Source organism: Diadema antillarum, unplaced genomic scaffold, assembly GCF_040938485.1.
Source record: "Diadema antillarum isolate AM-2024a unplaced genomic scaffold, OU_Dant_1.0 scf00000165, whole genome shotgun sequence".
NCBI classification, from domain to species: Eukaryota; Metazoa; Echinodermata; class Echinoidea; order Diadematoida; family Diadematidae; genus Diadema; species Diadema antillarum.
In genome coordinates, this window is record NW_027271054.1 from 1054592 (window position 1) to 1075013 (window position 20422).

Consider the following 20422-nt stretch of genomic DNA (forward strand, 5'->3'; position numbering starts at 1 on the left):
TACTGGCACACTTTTACATCACACATGCGTATTAAATGTAAAGGAATTGATGCCATGGGCATTATGCATAATGCATGTCTACTACGGCTAGCTATCTATATGGACGAGTCGCTACAAGCACGATGTCGATACAAGCGAGAGTGCATGTTTGCTATGAATGACTTGTGAATGTAGAGTTTAGTTTGCCCCCTTTCTGCTTTAGCTGTTTGAATTGCAGTGCCTGGTTTCAATTCTGGAATCTGATGTCTCCGTGTTGCTACTCGACAGACCCCATCAATGTCTGAAACTAGTATGTTTGCAAGCGTGTGGCTGGGTGGTAAGTCTGTTTTCTTTTTCTAGTTTCGTAATCGTATAATTTAATGACCTTATCAGTAACGTTAGACCCTTAACTTAGAAAATAACGTTATATCTTCGAATATTAATACGCTGTGTGTGGAATGGCATGATGCTATTTTGAAATTGAATGAATTCATAAGTCCATCAGTAGGGCTAAGCCATAGCGTATCATGCCCCCATGGCTAACAACAGTATGATAGCCCTACTACATATATGGTTGGGTGTCCATAATACCGGACACCTAACGTTTTTCTATCAATAGAAACGTGAAAAATCTCACAAATGGCCTGAAATTTTACTCACGTGTGGAGAAAATACTCCGTATTCACAAGCGCGCACTGAAAATGCGATCTGAGGTACGCGCTCTTAGATGGCGGCTTCGAACGCGTGGGGTGTCATTTTTTCCGCACTCAGTTGCCCTGCTCATTTCCACCGACCACCCTGAGAATACGTATAAAGGGCACTTAAATGCGTTTTTTCGACAGGCCGCTGTTTTTTTCTAGCCGTCATTTTTTTTCCCAATAATATTTGAATATATTTTGAATCCTTCGATATTACTTTTGAAGGACCGTTTGATGAATTTGAATTGATTTTCATAAGGAAACTTTTCATCGTAATTGAAATAAATTAGATGAGTCGGTTTGTTTTTTCACATTCATTTCTCGTTTCTGCATCAACTCGTACGGTTATGTTTATGTCATGTGTATGTGTAACGTGTGTGCTCGATCGTACAAGCGGCGGTGACAATTTTGCGGTCAAAATCGTCAAATTTATTACGGAAGGATACTCTACATCTAACAACGAGTCAGCAAAGGTAGGCCTAGTTATAATATATGTAACGTTAGTTACACGATAAACCTTATTCGATTTTGCTAAATTTCGGTAATTTAGAGGGAATACTTAGTTGTTTTCGCCACATTTTACTCGGTAGCGTAGCCAAGTGAATAATCGAACACCGTTGCGCGTAGTCCCATGCGTACATTTTCTTTCTGTACGCGCAATGCCATTATAATGCGCGGCCGGTCGTTATGGACCCGGTCGGTAGGTTGGACACCTACCATACATATCGGCCACCTTCTTTTAAACCGACCGCGTATTAATTGGCGCACTGAACACTATAGTACGCACTTCTCTGCGCGCAAAGCACATAAACATGGATTGGCTTTGACGGGTGTTGATGAGGATGGTGTGGGAAAAACGCGAAAATTCACTGGTTTACTAGTATTAATGGTTTTAATCAAGGACAAAATTTCGAATGAATATTTTCACCGAATCGTAATGCAATGTCTATGGAAGTTTCTAAAAAGCTTCGTGCAACACGGTGTTCAATACAACTCGGTTTGCGTGCATTGTCAATGCAAAAACAGCGGTCGATCCTAATATCAATAACGAGTGTTACCGCGGGGAGCTGAAACGAGGCCATGCAAGTTCGTCGGCGATATGTTTTGCACTGAAACTTCGAATCGAAAAGGGAACAACGGCATTTGATAGAGCTGGATTTTCTCAATCACGTAGGTCAAGTTTTTTACGTGAATTTCAGTGTTAAATATTCTTATCAAGCAAATAAACATTAGGCGGTCGATGAGTAGTAGTAGGTCCAACCCTACACTCTTCATGCTCTTTGGGCTAGGCCATTTTATTTACGACTGACGTTTCATGGGACGGGGGTGGGGGTGGGGAGGGGGGATGGGGGGAAGGGGTAGGCCTAGCCCTAGGGGAAGTATTCATTGAGGTTTCTATTCTATTTCACACTTCCATAGAACAGATTATTAAAAAAAAAGACAGCATTATAAGCGAAAAGACATAGGTCTGTATAAAAGACATAAGAATTACAACACTCACAGCACTGGCATAAAGAAACACGAAAAACAAGATAGGGTAGATTTAGAACTACAGTGGATCGATGTATTAACATTGGAAAGTGTTACCGTTGCGATCGGAGACAGGCAGAAAGGCGAAGACTTATCATAAAGCATGGCTCGACACTAACTTTTTTGTTTGGTGGCCCGATGGGGCCACCAAAATCCTAAATGTCAAATTTTTGGTGGCCCGAGAGAAAAATTTGGAGTCCCGAAAAAAACAATAAAAAAAAATTAAAAGTCTTTTTTTTTAAATGAGTCAAATATTTAAGATTTATGATGGTAAGAATTAGAAGTTGGACATATCTACTCATAAATAAACTTCAACAAACTTGCAACACTCACTCTCAGTCATTCATTCAGTCCTTTTCATCTATCCTTTGAACAAATTTAACTGCTAATTTCCGGCGCAAAAAGTTATGAATTTATTGACATACTTTTCAAAAAATTTTGGTGGCCCGAGGCGGGCCACCAAATTTGCCCTTTTTTGAAATTTGGTGGCCCGACTTTCATTTTTGGTGGCCCCGGGCCACCGGGCCACCGTTAGTGTCGAGCCCTGCATAAAGGGTAAAGACAGCCTGTCTTATAAAAATTACATTAATATGAATGTTATGAATGTTATATTTGATGCTTGTAATCCCTCTTGCAGCTCTTGCGTGGACCAAGAAGCTAAGGCCTACTGGGATGAATACACGTGTGTGTCATTGGGATCGAGGTGCCACAGTGATGACCCTACTTCTACTCAAGTACTATAATGAAAAGTACTTCTACTAATACTCTGAAATTAAATTATTTAAGACCAAAATGTTGTCATTATTGTCATGATTCCTTTCTACTCACCAGGCACGGAGTACCAGCTTATCAATCTAGATTGTATGCTTGTAAACGTCGTGGACCTGCTTCGGAAGAAATGCAAAATAGATGACGAAGAAGGTAAGAAACGGGAGCTGTCTTCGTTGTTGTTTTTTTTTTTTCGGGGGGGGGGGGAGGTGGTCAAGGTTGATGGCAACCTCAGATTGGCATTTTCATAGCTATGCAAATCTCTGTTTTTATTTTATGCTTATTAACATTATTTTGATAACTTCTAGACTCTATCCAATCTTCCTGTCCTAGAACACATTTCTAGATATGAACTGAAATTCAGAGGTGCCAATTTGATTAATGTCTTGTAAATCTCTATAATTGTGTACAGTTGGGCTAGTACTTGATCTGTTGAAAATGTTAATATGAAATACGCCATCTACGATGCCGTTTAACACAGGGAAGGGCAAGGTTTTTATAGGAACTGTGCACGGTTACAAAATACCGTTATGGTGTGCAGTTAACCAATAAGTTTACGATTAGTTGTACTCTTGTCTTCGGGTTTTTTTTTTTTTCTTCGTTGTTTCTCCTCGTCTTAACTGCTTCGAATCATTTTATTTTCCTTAAAAGTCACATTTCGACTCTTTGCAGTCCTCGTAGATTTGGCCGACGAAGAGGGAATAGTACGTTGTCTCCCGGAGTATAATTTCCGCATCAGTACCAAACACGTTCTGAAACCACGGGCCGTGTACGTGCCTTTCAAGATTGAACGTAAGTCTGATTCCTTCTTTTGTTTGTTTTGTTTGCTTTGCTTGTTTGAGGCCTTGGGTCTGATTTTGATGTACACAGTTCCAAGTTTGTTTTTGTCTTTTTTTAATTCATCAGCATAACACACCGAATAGACTGTCATGACTTTTATTATTATTACTCCATGCTGGTCATGCCATAAAAAAGGGAGAAATATCTTCTTTTATAATCTCATTTCATCTTTCCCGCAACAGAACACATTGTAGGCCTAGATACTAGTAGTATGAGCACAAGTTGTTACACTCAGTGGCGTATCTAGGGAAAACGGCGCCCGGGGCAAGCGCGAAAATTGCGCCCCTAATTTCTGAAAAAGTATTCAACCCCAACCCCATCCCGTTAGGGACTTTAAACAAAGTCCACATGATATGCTTTTTCAAGCACTTAAAAGGGGTCTTTTTAGGGTGATTTAAATGTAATGAATTTTGATAAATTTTGGCGAGCGAGCGCAGCGAGCGAGCCGAAAATTTTGGTATTTCAGCTTACAAAACATGGAATTCTTGTCTTTTTTGCTAATCAAATCTTACAATTCTAATCAAGATATAGTGACGGCCTTATAGATAACGATTTGTACCAACAAACTGCATGAGGAATTTAAAAAGTACTCTAATTTAGTACGTGCGAGTTAGCCGAAATTTGTATATTTCCACGTCTTCATCACGTTTTGTTCTTATCTCTTTTTCTCTTTTTTTTGATAAATTTTGGCGAGAGAGCGCAGCGAGCGAGCCGAAAAATTTGGTATTTCAGCTTACAAAACATGGAATTCTTGTCTTTTTTGCTAATCAAATCTTACAATTCTAATCAAGATATAGTGACGGCCTTATAGATAACGATTTATACCAACAAACTGCATGAGGAATTCAAAAAGTACTCTAATTTAGTACGCGCGAGTTAGCCGAAATTTGTATATTTCCACGTCTTCATCACGTTTTGTTCTTATCTCTTTTTTCTTTTTCTTTTTTGATAAATTTTGGCGAGAGAGCGCAGCGAGCGAGCCGAAAATTTTTGTATTTCAGCTACTAACATGGAATTCTTGTCATTTTTTGCTTATTAAATCTTACAATTCTAATCAAGATATAGGGACGACCTTATAGATAACGATTCATACCAACAAACTGAGGACTTATAATACTAGTACTCTAAATTAGTACGAGCGAGTGAGCCGAAATTTGTATATTTCCGCGTCATCATTACGTTTTGTTCTTATCTTTTTTGATTTGTTTTTTTTTTGCGCCCCCCCCCCCCCCATGCTCGAAACCGTTGGCGTCCTCTCTTGATCCAATTGGCGATCGCTTCAGAACGAATGAAATTGCAGCCGCTGCTCCGTGTAACATTAAATTTCCTGCTTAATATAAAATGACATATGTGAACACAAAAGACATTGTCATTTTGTCCGCGTCATCGTCACGTTTTGTTCTTATCTTCTTCTCTCTTTTTTTTGATAAATTTTGGCGAGCGAGCGCAGCGAGCGAGCCGAAAATGTTTGTATTTCAGCTTACAAAACATTGAATTCTTGTCATTTTTGCTTATTGAATCTTACAATTCTAATCAAGATATAGTGACGGCCTTATAGATAACGATTTATACCAACAAACTGTGGACTTGAAAAAAATACTCTAAATTGTACGAGCGAGTGAGCCGAAATTTGTATATTTCCGCGTCATCATTACTTTTTGTTCTTATCATGCTTGATTTATTTGCGCCCCCCCCCCCGTATGTTCGAAACCGTTGGCGCCTTCTTTTGATCCAATTGGCGATCGCTTCAGAACGAATGAAATTGCAGCCGCTGCTCCGTGAAACATTTTGCCTGCTAAATATAAAATGACATGTGTGAACACAAAAGACATTGTCATTTTGTCCGCGTCATCATCACGTTTTGTTCTTACCTTCTTTATTTATATAAATTTTGGCGAGCGAACGCAGCGAGCGAGCCGAAAATTGTTGTATTTCAACTGACAGAACAAGGAATTCTTGTGTGAACACAATATACATTGTTATTTTGTCCGCGTCATCATCATGTTTTGTTTTTTTCTTGTTTGATTTGGTTTTCTGCCCCCCCCCCCCCCCATTCTCCCTCCCCCCCCCCCCCCCTTCCGGGCGAGTTTTTTTCTTCTTCTTCTTCTTCTTCGTTTTTTTTTCTTTTTCTTCTTCTTCTTTTTTTTCTTTTTTTTTTCGTTTTTGCGCTCCCAAGGAGTGGCGCCCGGGGCACGTGCCCCCCTTGCCCCCCCCCCCTAGATACGCCACTGGTTACACTTCAATTGCAAACAAACATGAAAGTAGTAACAATACATCTAAAGTCACAATGGTAATAAGATTGGTCAATATCAGAATTCATGGTTCAGGTTGTACAAATATCGGAGAAACAAGAAGAGACCTATAATATAAGCAAGCTGTGTGAATAATAGGTGGTAGTGAAATATAATAGCTGAGTAATTTAGACAAGACATGATAATAATATGAAGTAACGAAAATTGATATAAAGGTGCACCACAGTTGACTTTATATTATAACCTTGATCGTTGTATATATTTGAAGTTTAGCATGCACGAGAATGTTACTGGCAAAATCAGTGGCATTCTGCCAAGAAAATCCCTTCCGGGGCATTTATACAGCAGTGACTATTATTAAAGTATACGACAAATGCAGTTACTGCGTCTAAAGCTAGGCAAGCTCAGTTCTGCTGCCGATAAGGCCCCGCAGCCATGTGGCGTTGCATGCCTTGAATTGTAATCACCGTATCTAGTACTTACATTTACGAAAAATCTGGCAGTTTAATTGGTCGTTACTAATGCTGTGGGTAGCGAGAATGGTTCCATGACAATTGCTCCTGCGACATTGCTCCCATGAAATATTTGCACGCGAAGACAAACATAAATAATCAGTACCCACAAACATAACCCTAACCCTAATCCTAAAATCCTCACATAATATATATATATAGATTAAACTTAAAATCCTATCACAACCCTAATCCTAACCCTAGTCCTTGGAGAAAATAAGATCGGAGCAATTGTCGCAGGAGCAACTGCATGGGCGTCACCAGGGGGGGGGGGGGGTGCGCTGGGTGCGAACGCACCCCCTTCAGAACCTTAAAAAAAAACAAAAAACAAAAAAAAAACGCTTCAGTCTGCGAGCGACCTCAACGCCGGACGCTAAATAATTGTTCTTTTTTTATTTTTTCATTTTATTTTGCACCAGGAGGAAAAAAACAAAAACAAAGCAAAGCAAAAACAAAACAAAAACAAAAAACAAAAACAATCGCACCCCGGCTCTGGCAGCACTGATGCTATAGTGTTTACTGTATACGTAAGGTATATTATTTTCATTCATTGTGCAACGGATTATCAATTCAGAAAATGCAAAAGCTCCGTCGCATGGGAGGGAGATACCCCGCCCACCCTCCTCCCCCGTTATAGGTCTCCAATCAGTGGCGTAACTGGGGGGGGGGGGGGGGGGTGGGCACGTGCCCCCCCCCCCCCCCCCTCGGCTGGTACCAAAAAAAAAATATCAAAATGGTAATTCAAGGATTAGTAAACTGCTTTTGTGAGCAAGAATTTTTTTTTTCTCTCTAAGATTTCTTTTAACCATGATTAAAGAGGCATCAATAGTGTGAAACATTGTTCAAAAAGCCCGGAGCCGACAAAAGATTGTGATTCAGCGTGATTCCTGGTTGGCATTCTGAATGATAAGGAGGATGGGGCAGTGTAATCAGAGCATCCGAACGGTAGGGAGTCGCTGCAATGTTGCGTAATGTGATGTAGAATGTACACCTCTGTACCTTACACTTCGTTATATCAAAGCTAGATCACTGAGTATTGATTACATACTATAGTCTATATCAAAATGCTTTGTATTGCCAATAATAAGACTTGACCTGGGCTATTTCCCAACTTTTCCATGTATAAAACACACACACACACACACACAAACAGTTAGGGGATGCTCTAAAGTGCAGATTTTGGACATCCTTCACCCGCTTGGTCACTTCGACGCCCCCTCGCTGGTCATACCTCCCCCAATCATGAACATAAACCGACATCCTTGACTACCAGTGGCGCACCGCCCCCCCCCCCCCTTAATTTCCAAAGTGAAAAAACAAAGCTACAAACGGCAGTTTTTGGACTGTAAAATGTCAAAATTTTCACGCTCGCTCGCTCCGCTCGCTCGTATTTAATCGCTATCCATTCTCCTGATGTTGCTGCCAGTATTAAATTGCCAGCAGTTGCACCCGGTGCGCCCCCCCCCTCCTTAATTTCCAAAGCGAAAAGGAATAGCCTATACAAACAGCAGTTTTTAGACTGTAAAATGTCAAAATTTTCAACTCGCTCGCTCCGCTCACTCGTATTTTGATCAATTCAATTCAATTCAATTCAATTCAATCTTTATTTCATTTTTCGAAAAGAACATAAACATTTCACTTTCTTTGGTAACATAGAACAAGGTTGCAATATCGAAACAAAGTAAATTGAGAAAACATATTGTGGAACCTTGAGGTAACAAAAACGTTGTAAGGAAAATTGATTGACTAAAGTGATACAGACGATATGATCGTTATGTCATTCCTTTGATGTTGCTGCCAGTAATTGCTAGCAGTTGCGCCCGGTGCGCCCCCCTTAATTTTGAAAACGAAAAAATATAGCTACAAACGGCAGTTTTTTGACTGTGTCAAAATTTTCAAGCTCACTCGTTCTGCTCGCTCACATTTAAATTGTCATGCCATTCTCCTGATGTTACTGACAGTTATTGCCAGCAGTTGCGCCCTGTGCGCCCCCTTAATTTCCAAAGCGAAGAATATAGCTACAAACGGAAGTTTTTTTGACAGTAAAATGTCAAATTTTTCAAGGTCGCTCGCTCCGCTCGCTCGCATTCAATCGTTATCCCATTCTCCTGATGTTGTTGCCAGTAATTGCCAGCAGTTGCTCCCGGTGCTCCCTGCCTAATTTCCAAAGCGAAAAAATATAGCTACAAACGGTAATTTTTTTGCCTGTAAAATGTCAAAATTTTCAAGTTCGCTCGCATTTAATCGCTCTGCCATTCTCCTGATGTGACTGCCAGTAATTGCCAGCAGTTGCGCCCGGTGCGCCCGCCCCCCCCCCCCCTCCTTAATTTTCAAAGCGAAAAGATGTAGCTAAAAACAACATATTTAGTTTACTGTAAAATTCCAAAATTTTCGAGCTCGCTCGCTTCGCTCGCTCGCATTCTATCGTTGTGCCATTCTCCTGACGTTGCTGCCAGCAATTGCCAGCAGTTGCGCCCGGTGCGCCACCCTCCCCCCTTTAATCTCCAAAACGAAAAGATAGAGCTAAAAACGGCAGTTTTTGGACTGTAAAATGTCAGAATTTTCAAGCTCGCTCGCTCGCATTTAATCGTTATGCCATTATCCTCATGTTGCTGCCAGTAATTGCCAGCAGTTGCGCCCTTCATTTCCAAAGCGAAAAAATATAGCTATAAACCGCAGTTTGGGATTGTAAAATATCAAAATTTTCAAGCTCACTCGCTCCGCTCGCTCGCATTTAATTGTTATGCAATTCTCCTTTTTTCTTTTCAAAAAAAGTCCCTCCGTGGGAGGGGTATCCTCTTCCTACACCCTCTCCCGCTCCCGCTCGGTTGCTTCTCTCCCTCTCGGTTGCTTCGCTCCCTCGCCGAGGATCTCACACCACACCGTCACATAAAATGTACCCCCGTAATAGTATTTTACTATGCTCTATAAGCGCGACTTTTACTCTCTTGTTTTTACCACACAAAAAAAAAAAATCTACCGTGGGAGGGGGTATCCCCCTCCCACACCCTCCGCATTGAAGGAGCGGAATAGATCATCGCCGAGGATCTCACACCGTCACATAATGTACCCCGTATAGTCCTCCATAGCGAAAGATTCGTGTATGTATACAATCACAATTATGTACGTGTAAATGTACATGATGACACAGGAGCCAATAAATCAAATTTAAAAAAAACTCACAGTTTACATTTACTGTCAAAACGCACCCCCTTGAAAAAAAGCTGGTGACGCCCCTGAACTGTCGTGTCACCAGCGAGAATATTTTCCCTGTGAAATTGTTGTGAATTGCTTCACAAGAAGGGGCTTTTTTATAAGCTTTTCTTTACAATTATTTCTACATCTCTTTCAGGTGATGAAGACAATATCGTGAAGCCGTACGAACCGCTTGTAACACAACTGAAGAGCAATGAGGAATTCATGTGTACGTATATACCTATGTAATCTAACTGCAGATTACCACACATTAAAAAGAAATGCCATCCCGGGGGCCCGTTTCATAAAACTTGTCATCAGTGAAGAGTTGTCATAGACGTGACAAGCTACTGAAATCCTTGCATCTGAATGGCTGAGAGCAAATTTGTCATAGAAAGGTGGCAGTTGTCACTGATGACAAGTTTTATGAAACGGGCCCTGATCGCATGTTGCTTTGTCACGCACCAGAAAAAAAAAAACACTGAAGACGACCACTTACGATAAAATAGGGAAAAATCGGTAACAAGAAACAAAAAAGTTGCGAATTTTGAGGTAAAAGTTTCGAGAGTCAGACGTCAGTTGACCCAAGGTAATCTTACACATGACCTTCACCAGTGTAAAGATGTAAGAAGTACCAGGGAGGTGAGAGAATCACCTCCCTGGAAGTACAAATGTATAAGACATTATGTAATCATGCAGCTTACTTGTGGAATGGTTGCGTTTGGTCCAGCTTTGTGGCACGGAAGAACAGCAATTCAGTCTGACACGATTTTTATTTATTTATTTTATTTATTTATTTCTAATCTTTTGTCAGGGTAGTCCATTCACCAATAAATAGTGGTCTTCCATGGAGCCCTGAATAATATTGATGAACATATGTACATTACATACCAAAACGTATATACAGAAGATGACATAATACAGTGTAGATACATACCAGCATACTGTACATTGCAAAGTAACATAAAAAGTACGTGCCACAGCAAGAGTTCACCAGTGAATGATCTAGCCTGTTCCATTCAAGTACAGAGGATACGATTGGGCTGCACTTGTGACAATCAGAGCGAAATCTTGGCACACATAGATTTCCACTGTCTATTAGCCTTGTATGATGTTCATGTACATCACTAGGCTTAACTAAGTGCACCTGAAGGTACGAAGGTGCTAAGTTATGGACGCATTTATATATCATCATAACGCGGCTGAAATCAAAACGTTTGTCTAGTGTCATCCATTTAAGACTTTTGAATAAATCAGCCGACGGTGTGTCATATGTTTTGTCCAAAATTATTCTTGCTGCCCTCTTTTGAATTTTTTCTAGCTTAGTTGTATGGTATTGAAATCTGTTTGACGATTCGCATTGGGAAAGTTCAGTTGTAGCTCGAGACGCTCTTTAGAATGTTTGTTCTGGCTCGTTCATCAGGCAAGCTTTGGATATCGGGCCTGAACGTTATACGTTCATTACGTTTGCATTTTTGACTGCGTATACCTCTTTGAACGCTATTGATTTACCATTGGCCAGATGATTTTACGGAACGTTGTATTTATTTATTTGTTTATATATTCATTCACTTATTTATTCTTATTTATTATTTATTTATTTTACTATTCTATATAATCTTAAACTTCCGACCTTTCATGTAAGGTGTAATAAGACGTCTTATGTAAGCAATGTTATTGATCATTTTGATTCTCTCTCACACTTCTTGACTTCACACAAACCTAGCCACACTTTTGGCACAATATCGCAAGCGAGAACTACCGCAGCAGGGCAAGAAAGAGAAGCCGACCGGAGTGGGTCGGAGTCGCGGCTCGAACGCGTCCACCACCAACCCAAGATCGTCCGGCAGTGCTACGAAAGTCAAATCTAAGAAGGGAGGGACTACTTCGCGAGCTGGAAAGGCATCGCGATGAGGAGTCGATTTCCTCGGAAGAAATGATTATTCAGAAGAAGCACTGACTTCTAAAATCCCTTATAGAGACTAGATGACCTGAATTCACGAATGTATTCGTATGAAACTCACAGTTTACGTTTATTCCGTTGGCTAAAACTGTTCGAAATAGGCGAACATTTCAGATGCGCGTATCAGGACACATTCATTTTGGATGCCTGTTGGTGTGTCACAACTTGTCATCCGCATGCAATACGAATTTTTGTCATCCATGGACTAAATTTGAATTACCTTTGTGAATTTCCACAATATTGATGTGAAAGTCGATCATTAGGTTTTGGAAATCGATTTTGCTTACCTGATAGAGAACATTAAACAAAAAAAAAAAAAAAAAAAAAAAAAAATCTACTCATAAGAAATTCGGCCAGTATTATTCATGCTTTGAGGTTTACTGTTTCTTTCTTATTACGTCACGTGATTGCACTGTTGTAAAATCTTGGCCGTCTGTGTGGTATAATTAATTCGCACAAAGAATCTTGACCTTTATTTCATTTTATGACAATCTTATACGACTTATCACATTTTGGAATTTGTGGGGATTCATTGTAGGCAAATGACCTATTCTTTAGCTAACTAAATGTTTTAAAGACTTTCTTTCAAAGAATTCATGCGAAAGACAATATTGTATAATTCATGGTTATTGGTGTCATTAATTCTAAAGACTTACATGGAGTATTGTAGTCTATTACTATAGTAGCAACAGTATAGAATGTTGTTGTTGTTGTTGTTGTGGTTTTTTTTGTAGAGTAGAATTACGAAACGATCAACACTGGTACAAAGTATTGTTACACCGAGCCGCGTCTGTGATTGTCTCATGTTCACTTTATTGCGTAGGTAGAGGCAGTACGGTAGAGGATAACCAAAAATGTTTATTCATGAGAAGATATTACTGCAGTGTTGCAGCAATAATTGTGATGTCACTGTAATATATTACGCAGTTAGTCTGCATGTTAGAAGGAAAGTACGCGATGCTTTTTTTTTTCTGTTTGAATATAAAACAGTTTCATTTATATACAGTATCATGAATATTATTTTTGTGTGTTTGTTTGTTTGTTTGTCTGTTTGTTCTAAACTACGTGACAGAGACGGTTATCAGGGTTACTAATCATCATATTGTCTGATTTTCTGTGATATGTAAATGAGGAATATGGATGAATGAGATGAACGTAACTCAAGGAGGGGTAATTGAATATTTTGATTATGATGTAATCTTAATTTCCGACCAGTACGTTGCTTCAGTCTGTTTGTCTCATTCATACACACACACACACACACACACACACACACACTCATGAGTGCATTTCAGATAACGCACATACCACGTTCTTATAGACTAGTCTTGTGTGCAGACAGTGAGAAAGCAAGAGAGAGAGAGAGGGAGAGAGGGGAGTGGGAAAAGACTAGGAGGACGGCCAGGAAAAAGAAAATGGCGGGAGGGAGAGGGCAAGGGAGAGAAAGAATGAATTGACGAGGAAGTGTTCCACGTTTTACAAGCGTGGCTTTTGTAGTGGAACACTGTTTTCCATCATTGTGATTATTTACTATTTTTGTTGCCATGACAAAGTGCATTGTTTCTTTTTTACCACAACATTCGTGTATAATATACTTTATATTGTATTGAAAAAATCCTTTATCGGACGAGTGTAAGAGAAATGAAAAAAAAATTGTATCACTTTGGATTATGTCAACTTTTTCTTTTCTTTTCTTTGTGATGATGGAAATAAATAAACTATTGAATTGAATTGAATTGAATTGAACTGAATTGAAAAATAATGAAGTTGGTAATACAGACAATGAAAAAGAAGTGATATTTTAGTTTCAGTATCAGTTGAACTTATTATATTTCTCAAGAAAAAATACTTTGTGGTAACAAAAGATACATAATAAGCACAAAAGTAAAGTAAAAACAATCTCTCAAAATATGCACTGAAGAAATATGTATTAACAGTCATTTGCTAACATTGCAAATGCAATACGGAGGAGAGCGATAACGTAAAAAAAAATGAAAGACTCCTCCGGACAGACGGATCTTTCTGTCTAAGAGGTGGCATGCTGCTAATAACATTATATTAAATGGGTTAGTCAAATACCGGTTAGTGATTGGCTTAACACGGTCACGTGAGGGAGGTACATTCGTTATGTTCGCCCTGTTCGCCCATGGGCGAACATTCTTGTAATGTTCTCCCACAGGAAAACATTTTCACGTATAACAAATGACAGAAGGCCTAGGACCCTGCGCGTACATTGAATTTGTTCAAGTTCAAGTTCAAGTTGATTTATTTCACTTCCAACAAAGAAATAAGAAATACAAAGAAACGCTCATATACACAGACGTCATGAAATCAGTACCACAATGCGATGAACAGAATAACATTGTAAGAAAAATATAGGTAAATTATCAACAGAGATACAAATAACTGTTACGTCACTGTGGTAATAAACGATATTGCTGGAGCTTGTAGAATGCAGTCCCCTCAAAGAAAAAAAATGCAAAAAACAACAACAACAACAACAAATTTCCCTAAGCGGTAGCAAAAAAAAAAGACAGACAGAGTAATACACACATACATGCACACATACGGACGCACATTAACAAACACATGGCGGCTCTCTTGTAAGGAAAAAATTGATGAGAGGATAGAAAGATATAGTAGTGAAGAAGGTAGTAAGTCCGAGGTGGACAAGGGGGGGGGGGAGGAATTTGGCTCTGCGCGAGCGAGCGATCGAGTGCGTTGTGCTGGTTGTTAACCGGTTGACGTTGACGTATTTGACTATAAACCCATATAATATAACAGATGATGACTTTTGTTGTCGGGAACATGTACCAAACGTTCCACCATCTGGCTTTGAAATGCTATTTCGGGAGACTATATAAGTCCCTCGACTTCGTCTCGGGACTTATAACCTCCCTCAATAGCATTTCAAACCCTTCGGGTGTAACATTCGGTATGTTCCCTCCCCCGCCAGTCATCATCTATATAATGTACTAGTAGCAGGTATAACATCTTATCCATTATAACTGTCTTCAGTACTCACAGGGTTGTGTCTTCCCTCTCTCCCCTAGCTCCTCCCGCTCTCCCCCTCTCTCTCTCTCTCCACTAGCTCCTCTCTCTCTCCCCTAGCTCCTCCCTCTCTCCCCCTCCCCCTCTCTCCACTAGCTCCTCCCTCTCTCCCCCTCCCCCTCTCTCCTCTAGCTCCTCTCTCTCTCCCCTAGCTCCTCCCTCTCTCCCCCTCCCCTCTCTCCTCTAGCTCCTCTCTCTCTCCCCTAGCTCCTCCCTCTCTCCCCCTCCCCCTCTCTCCTCTAGCTCCTCTCTCTCTCCCCTAGCTCCTCCCTCTCTCCCCCTCCCCTCTCTCCTCTAGCTCCTCTCTCTCTCCCCTAGCTCCTCCCTCTCTCCCCCTCCCCCTCTCTCCTCTAGCTCCTCTCTCTCTCCCCTAGCTCCTCCCTCTCTCCCCCTCCCCCTCTCTCCACTAGCTCCTCCCTCTCTCCCCCTCCCCCTCTCTCCTCTAGCTCCTCTCTCTCTCCCCTAGCTCCTCCCTCTCTCCCCCTCCCCCTCTCTCCTCTAGCTCCTCTCTCTCTCCCCTAGCTCCTCCCTCTCTCCCCCTCCCCCTCTCTCCTCTAGCTCCTCTCTCTCTCCCCTAGCTCCTCCCTCTCTCCCCCTCCCCCTCTCTCCACTAGCTCCTCCCTCTCTCCCCCTCCCCCTCTCTCCTCTAGCTCCTCTCTCTCTCCCCTAGCTCCTCCCTCTCTCCCCCTCCCCTCTCTCCTCTAGCTCCTCTCTCTCTCCCCTAGCTCCTCCCTCTCTCCCCCTCCCCCTCTCTCCTCTAGCTCCTCTCTCTCTCCCCTAGCTCCTCCCTCTCTCCCCCTCCCCTCACTCCCCTAGCTCCTCCCTCTCTCCCCCTCTCCCTTCCTTTCCCTCTTACGAGCGTCAATCACAATGTGTACCCATGTATTAAAACAGTCAGTGCGTTAAGTTTTATTCAATTTTATTCGGAATTCTTTGAACAGATTTGGACTTCTTTTATTCAGGTCACTGTTGATGTAGTGGTCCCGAGGGATCTCGAATCCATGCTGTGGGAATAACCCTTCAAGAAGAAATTCATTCCAAAATTTTATCAATTTTATAAGAAAGAGAAAAAATTACCTGTAGAACAGTGTAGGCCCTAAAAATGATCAAAATCAGATAAGAAATAAGTTGAAATTTCAAAAAATTTCAGAAAACACTTCTTGACTAGTCGTTATGAATACTGAAATCAGCAAGTTGATGATGTTTTGCACTCATAATTTCTAATTCATTTCATATACAGAAATGACAAATACCTCATAGTGTTAAGTTGTATTATATGCATATGTATATAACTTGTCTTAAAACCACCCAAAATAAAGAACAAGTTTATGTTACCTCTAATATACTTTGGTGTAAGAATATACTTTTATCTTTCTTTAGCTTAAACTGACGATTTTTTTTTTTGAATTTCATCTAATATGTAACTGAAAAACTGTGAGAGCATGACATTATCAACTCGTTCATTTGAATATTCATAAGGGCTGGTCAAGAAAATGTATTCCGGAAAAATTTGCAATTTCAAAATGTCCCTATTTCTTATCCAATTTATGTCATTGTTGAAACGTTCTGTAGGGAATTTCTTTATCTTTCTTTTGTAGTTTATTTTTTTGGTGGATTTCCTCTTTAAAGGAAATTCCTTACGGATAACCATGGCTTTTAGGGCCATTCCTAAACAACAGAGACTCCAACTCTCCCATTTTCGACGGGAGATCTCCCGCCGAAAACCCATTTTTGCAAAATCTCCCGTTCTCCCGCTTATGATTGAATTTCTCCCGCCCTGGCTATGTGTCTCCCGTTGGAAAGGATTTCTTACTTATTGCTATCGTATGTTGAAAAAAATAAGCCTTAGATAGCACCAGAGAGCACCTAGAACCCTAGGAATTTTGCGCTTCGCACACATCAGCTTCGGATCTCCCGTGCCGAAGTAGTGCCCATCAAACATTATTAGATAGATTATTGTTATTACAAAAAAAAAAAAGGTACTTCGTATTATTTGTGGCGTTTCTCCATGTTCCCATGCAGATCCATTATTTGTTAGATATAAGATTTTAAAAATCAAATATTTGTTTTTCTTTCAGCTGGGTCAGATTATGTTTAATTATAACACATATGCACTTCCCAGCATTTTTGATTCAATGTTTCCACGACATCAATCTTTTCATAATTATCCCACCAGGCGATCAAATTAGTTTCATTTACCCCTTCTGAGAACGTTATTGGCTCAAAATACATTTTTATACACTGGCCCTAGATTTTGGAATTCTTTAAGTTGTGATATAAAAAATTCTTTATCTTTGAATTCGTTTAAGCGTAAGTTAAAATTTTTTTGTTGAACTCATATTGAGATATATACGATTCATTACTTAGCTGGTTTTTACAGCTTAAGGGTTCTTCGTCAATCATTGATTTCATCATTGTGTATATTTTTACATTATCTTATTTGTATAAACTTTGCTCGGCTGATCGAGCTGAAACACCTCAATTCCCTTTTCTGATCCCGATGTTCAGCACCTCAATTCCCTCTTCTGATCCCGATGTTCAGCGTGTTGGCTTTTCCTTTCATTTCCTTTTTCTTTCTCTCCTTTCTTTCCATTATTCTCTTGTGTTTTATTAATGTCATGGTATACCCTACTGTAAAGTCATGTAATGTCGTTGTGTTTCTACTGTCTTGTTCTGTCCTGTCTTGTTCTCTCCTGTCTTTGTAAAAAAAAAAAAAAAGTTTAATGTATTCACAAGAGTCCTTTGAGTGGTTCACAATTTACAAGCATGCTTTTCAGCGAACCTCTCAGTTCTTTCTTTTTGTCCCCTCCAAACATATAACTTTGCATTTTGCCGGTATGCATGTATAATTTCGTATTTGTTAACCATTATCTACCATGTAAAGTCAAATACATGCCTATGTTATATCTTCTGATTCATTTCGTGTTATGTTTGACGAAAAAGAAAGAAGGAATGAAATAAATGCAATGAAATGAAATGAAATGAAATGAAATGAAATGAAAGGAAATGAAATGAAATGAAATGAAAGGAAATGAAATGAAATGAAAGTGCTAGGGGTTTCAGGCGGGAGAATCTCCGGATCAGAAGGTGCTTTGGGTTGGAGTCTCTGAAACAAGCAGTCGTTATAATACCTGTTAATCGGCATGCATAAAAATACGAGTGCACGTGCCAATTTGAAAAATCGAGGGTAAGATTTAATATGCAATGGTACTTTCCTCATACAACGAGATGATTTATATTTTAATATAGTTATTACTGTTCTCAATAAAAGTTAGGGTGGCATTTTCCTGGAAACTTATCCGGATTTGTGGTGAAAAGTTGAAACTATTTTGAGTAAACAGAGTCCTAAATCCAAAGTTATTAGAGCAAGGGTTTTGTTTTTATTTTTGTTTTTTAATGGAAAAGGAAATAAACCACAAAATTTATGTTGAGCGCTATGATTTCTACACACCGAGGCCCGAATTCACGAAGGTGGTACAATCTTACTCCCTAAAAAAAAATCGAGTGAAAATATTCACTCTTGAAGGAGTGAATACAAAAAAGAGTGAATTTAGAATGAAATTGAAGTGAATTTCGAGTGAAAATGTTCATTTTCACTCGTTTTAGAATGACCTCAGGGATCACTCCAAAATCTTCCAGTGATCCCTGAGGTCACTCCAAAATGAGTGAAAATGAACATTTTCACTCAAAATTCACTCCAATTTCACTGTAAATTCACTCTTTTTTGTATTCACTCCTTCGACAGTGAATATTTTCACTCGATCTTATTTTAGAGAGATCCATGGTTTGACCATGGACAAAGACCATGGGGCACCAAGTGTCGCATGGAATATTTCGTTACGAAATCAGTCATTTCGTTGATGAAATGATTATTTTGTAACGAAATGACAACATTTCGTAACGAAATAACTGATTTCGTAAAGAAATAGGCCATGCGACACTTGGCGACCCATACAAAAGTGCAATCTTTTTTCCATGGTTTAAGTCATGAGCAAGGGTATTTTTCGCCGAAAAAATTGAAATGGCTTTCATGACAACTTTGATAACTAGTACAAGTTATTGTTAGTTCGTTCGTATATTTTGTCTGACGTCTTTGGTGCCGCCACCAACGGAGAACAATATGCTGTTTACTAATCAGCAATGAAACAGTCAAAATAGAACACTTAATTCAACTAGCGAGACGGCAAGGGGAACTGATATGTTTCAGTCTTCCTACAAAGAGGGATACGGAATTGTGGATTAAGGAAGCGGAGAACACAGTAAAGAGTAGGGGAATATGGGTGCCCGTCACGAGACCGACACCCACGAGTCATACAGCTCACAAGTCATACAACTCATGAAGTAATCCAGCTCACGAGTCATACAGCCCATCAATTCGACACTAAGATAACAAGGCCCACGAGACCGACACATTAAGCCCCGTGTTATATCTGTCGAACTCGTGGGCTATTTTACCTATTTATAGTGTCGAACTCATGGGCTGTATGACTCGTGAAGTGTATAACTCATGGACCTGTTTTCAATGTTGAACTCGTGGGCTGTATGACTCGTGGGTGTCGGTCTGGTGGGATGACCCCGGGGAATATTACTACTCATTGACTGTATGCAGTAGTGTGTTGTCTTGCGAGATCCGCGAGCTATTCGTTTTTCACCCGGCTTACTGTTGCTTTTCGCCATCAAGTTCATATAATTCTCCATATGTCCTGTAAAGAAATGGGAAAACGAAGTCGCTCTTCCAATACTCTCTGCAGATCTGTACATATCTTCCCTCTTTTTTTTCATTGAATATGTACAGCTTTGATGAAGTGATTTTAATTCAGCCGATGTCGACTGTTCCTGCCCTATTGAAATAGGGACAAAGCAAGTAAGTCACATGACTTTGTTTACATAAGGGGAAAATATGTTATCATATTTTACGGAGGGTATTGGCTCTATAACGGTACCTCGAATATGCCTCAATTCATGCTACTGTTGACTGACTCGGTCCATTACATTACACCACATTTTACAGTAAATCCAAGGCTTGTCTACTTCTGCGCGCAGGTAACTCGGTCGGCTCAGCTCTTGAATCAATTGTCTTGCTGTAAGCTGAAATCATTAGACCTCAAATCGTTTGACCAAAGAGTACACGAAAGTATCTAATGCTACATCCTGTGCATGCAACCAACATGGTTTCAAAACTGTTCTCAATATAAGTCAGGGTAGCATTTTCTTGGAAACTTTTATAAGTATCTATACGCATTTAGGAATCGTAGATGTTATCCAAGTTTGTGGTGAAAACTTGAATTGAAGAACTTAAACTGCACTGATCTTTCCCTCGAGACACAGTGAACAGTTCCAGCTGTTTATTTTCACATTTCAAATTTCATCTGTTCATGCACTTGACAAAAACAAAATTACAAGCAATAGCAAAGTACAAAATATCATAAAAGATTGGTCATTACAAGAAAGTGTGTCAGCATAATTATGTACATAAAAGCAATTCTCTTTATCATGTGAAATACGAAGGAACAGAATAAGCAAAGCTTGTGACCGCGTGTTCCAGGAAAAAAAAAACATCAAAAGGTGTTAATTCGTTTAGCAATTGAGATATATAGGACTCAAAGTACTAATAACGAAAATGAAAGCTAAAAT

At 39.8% G+C, this 20422-nt stretch overlaps 1 protein-coding gene across 1 annotated transcript; it reads left to right on the forward strand.

Moving 5' to 3' along the window:
• Nucleotides 1-3070: 3070 nt before the first annotated feature.
• On the forward strand, nt 3071-11688 carry LOC139722420 (uncharacterized). The gene is made up of 4 exons (XM_071633712.1): nt 3071-3128; nt 3648-3767; nt 9932-10003; nt 11501-11688. Exons 1-4 carry the CDS (start codon nt 3071-3073, stop codon nt 11686-11688), a joined length of 438 nt encoding a protein of 145 aa, XP_071489813.1.
• Nucleotides 11689-20422: the final 8734 nt, after the last annotated feature.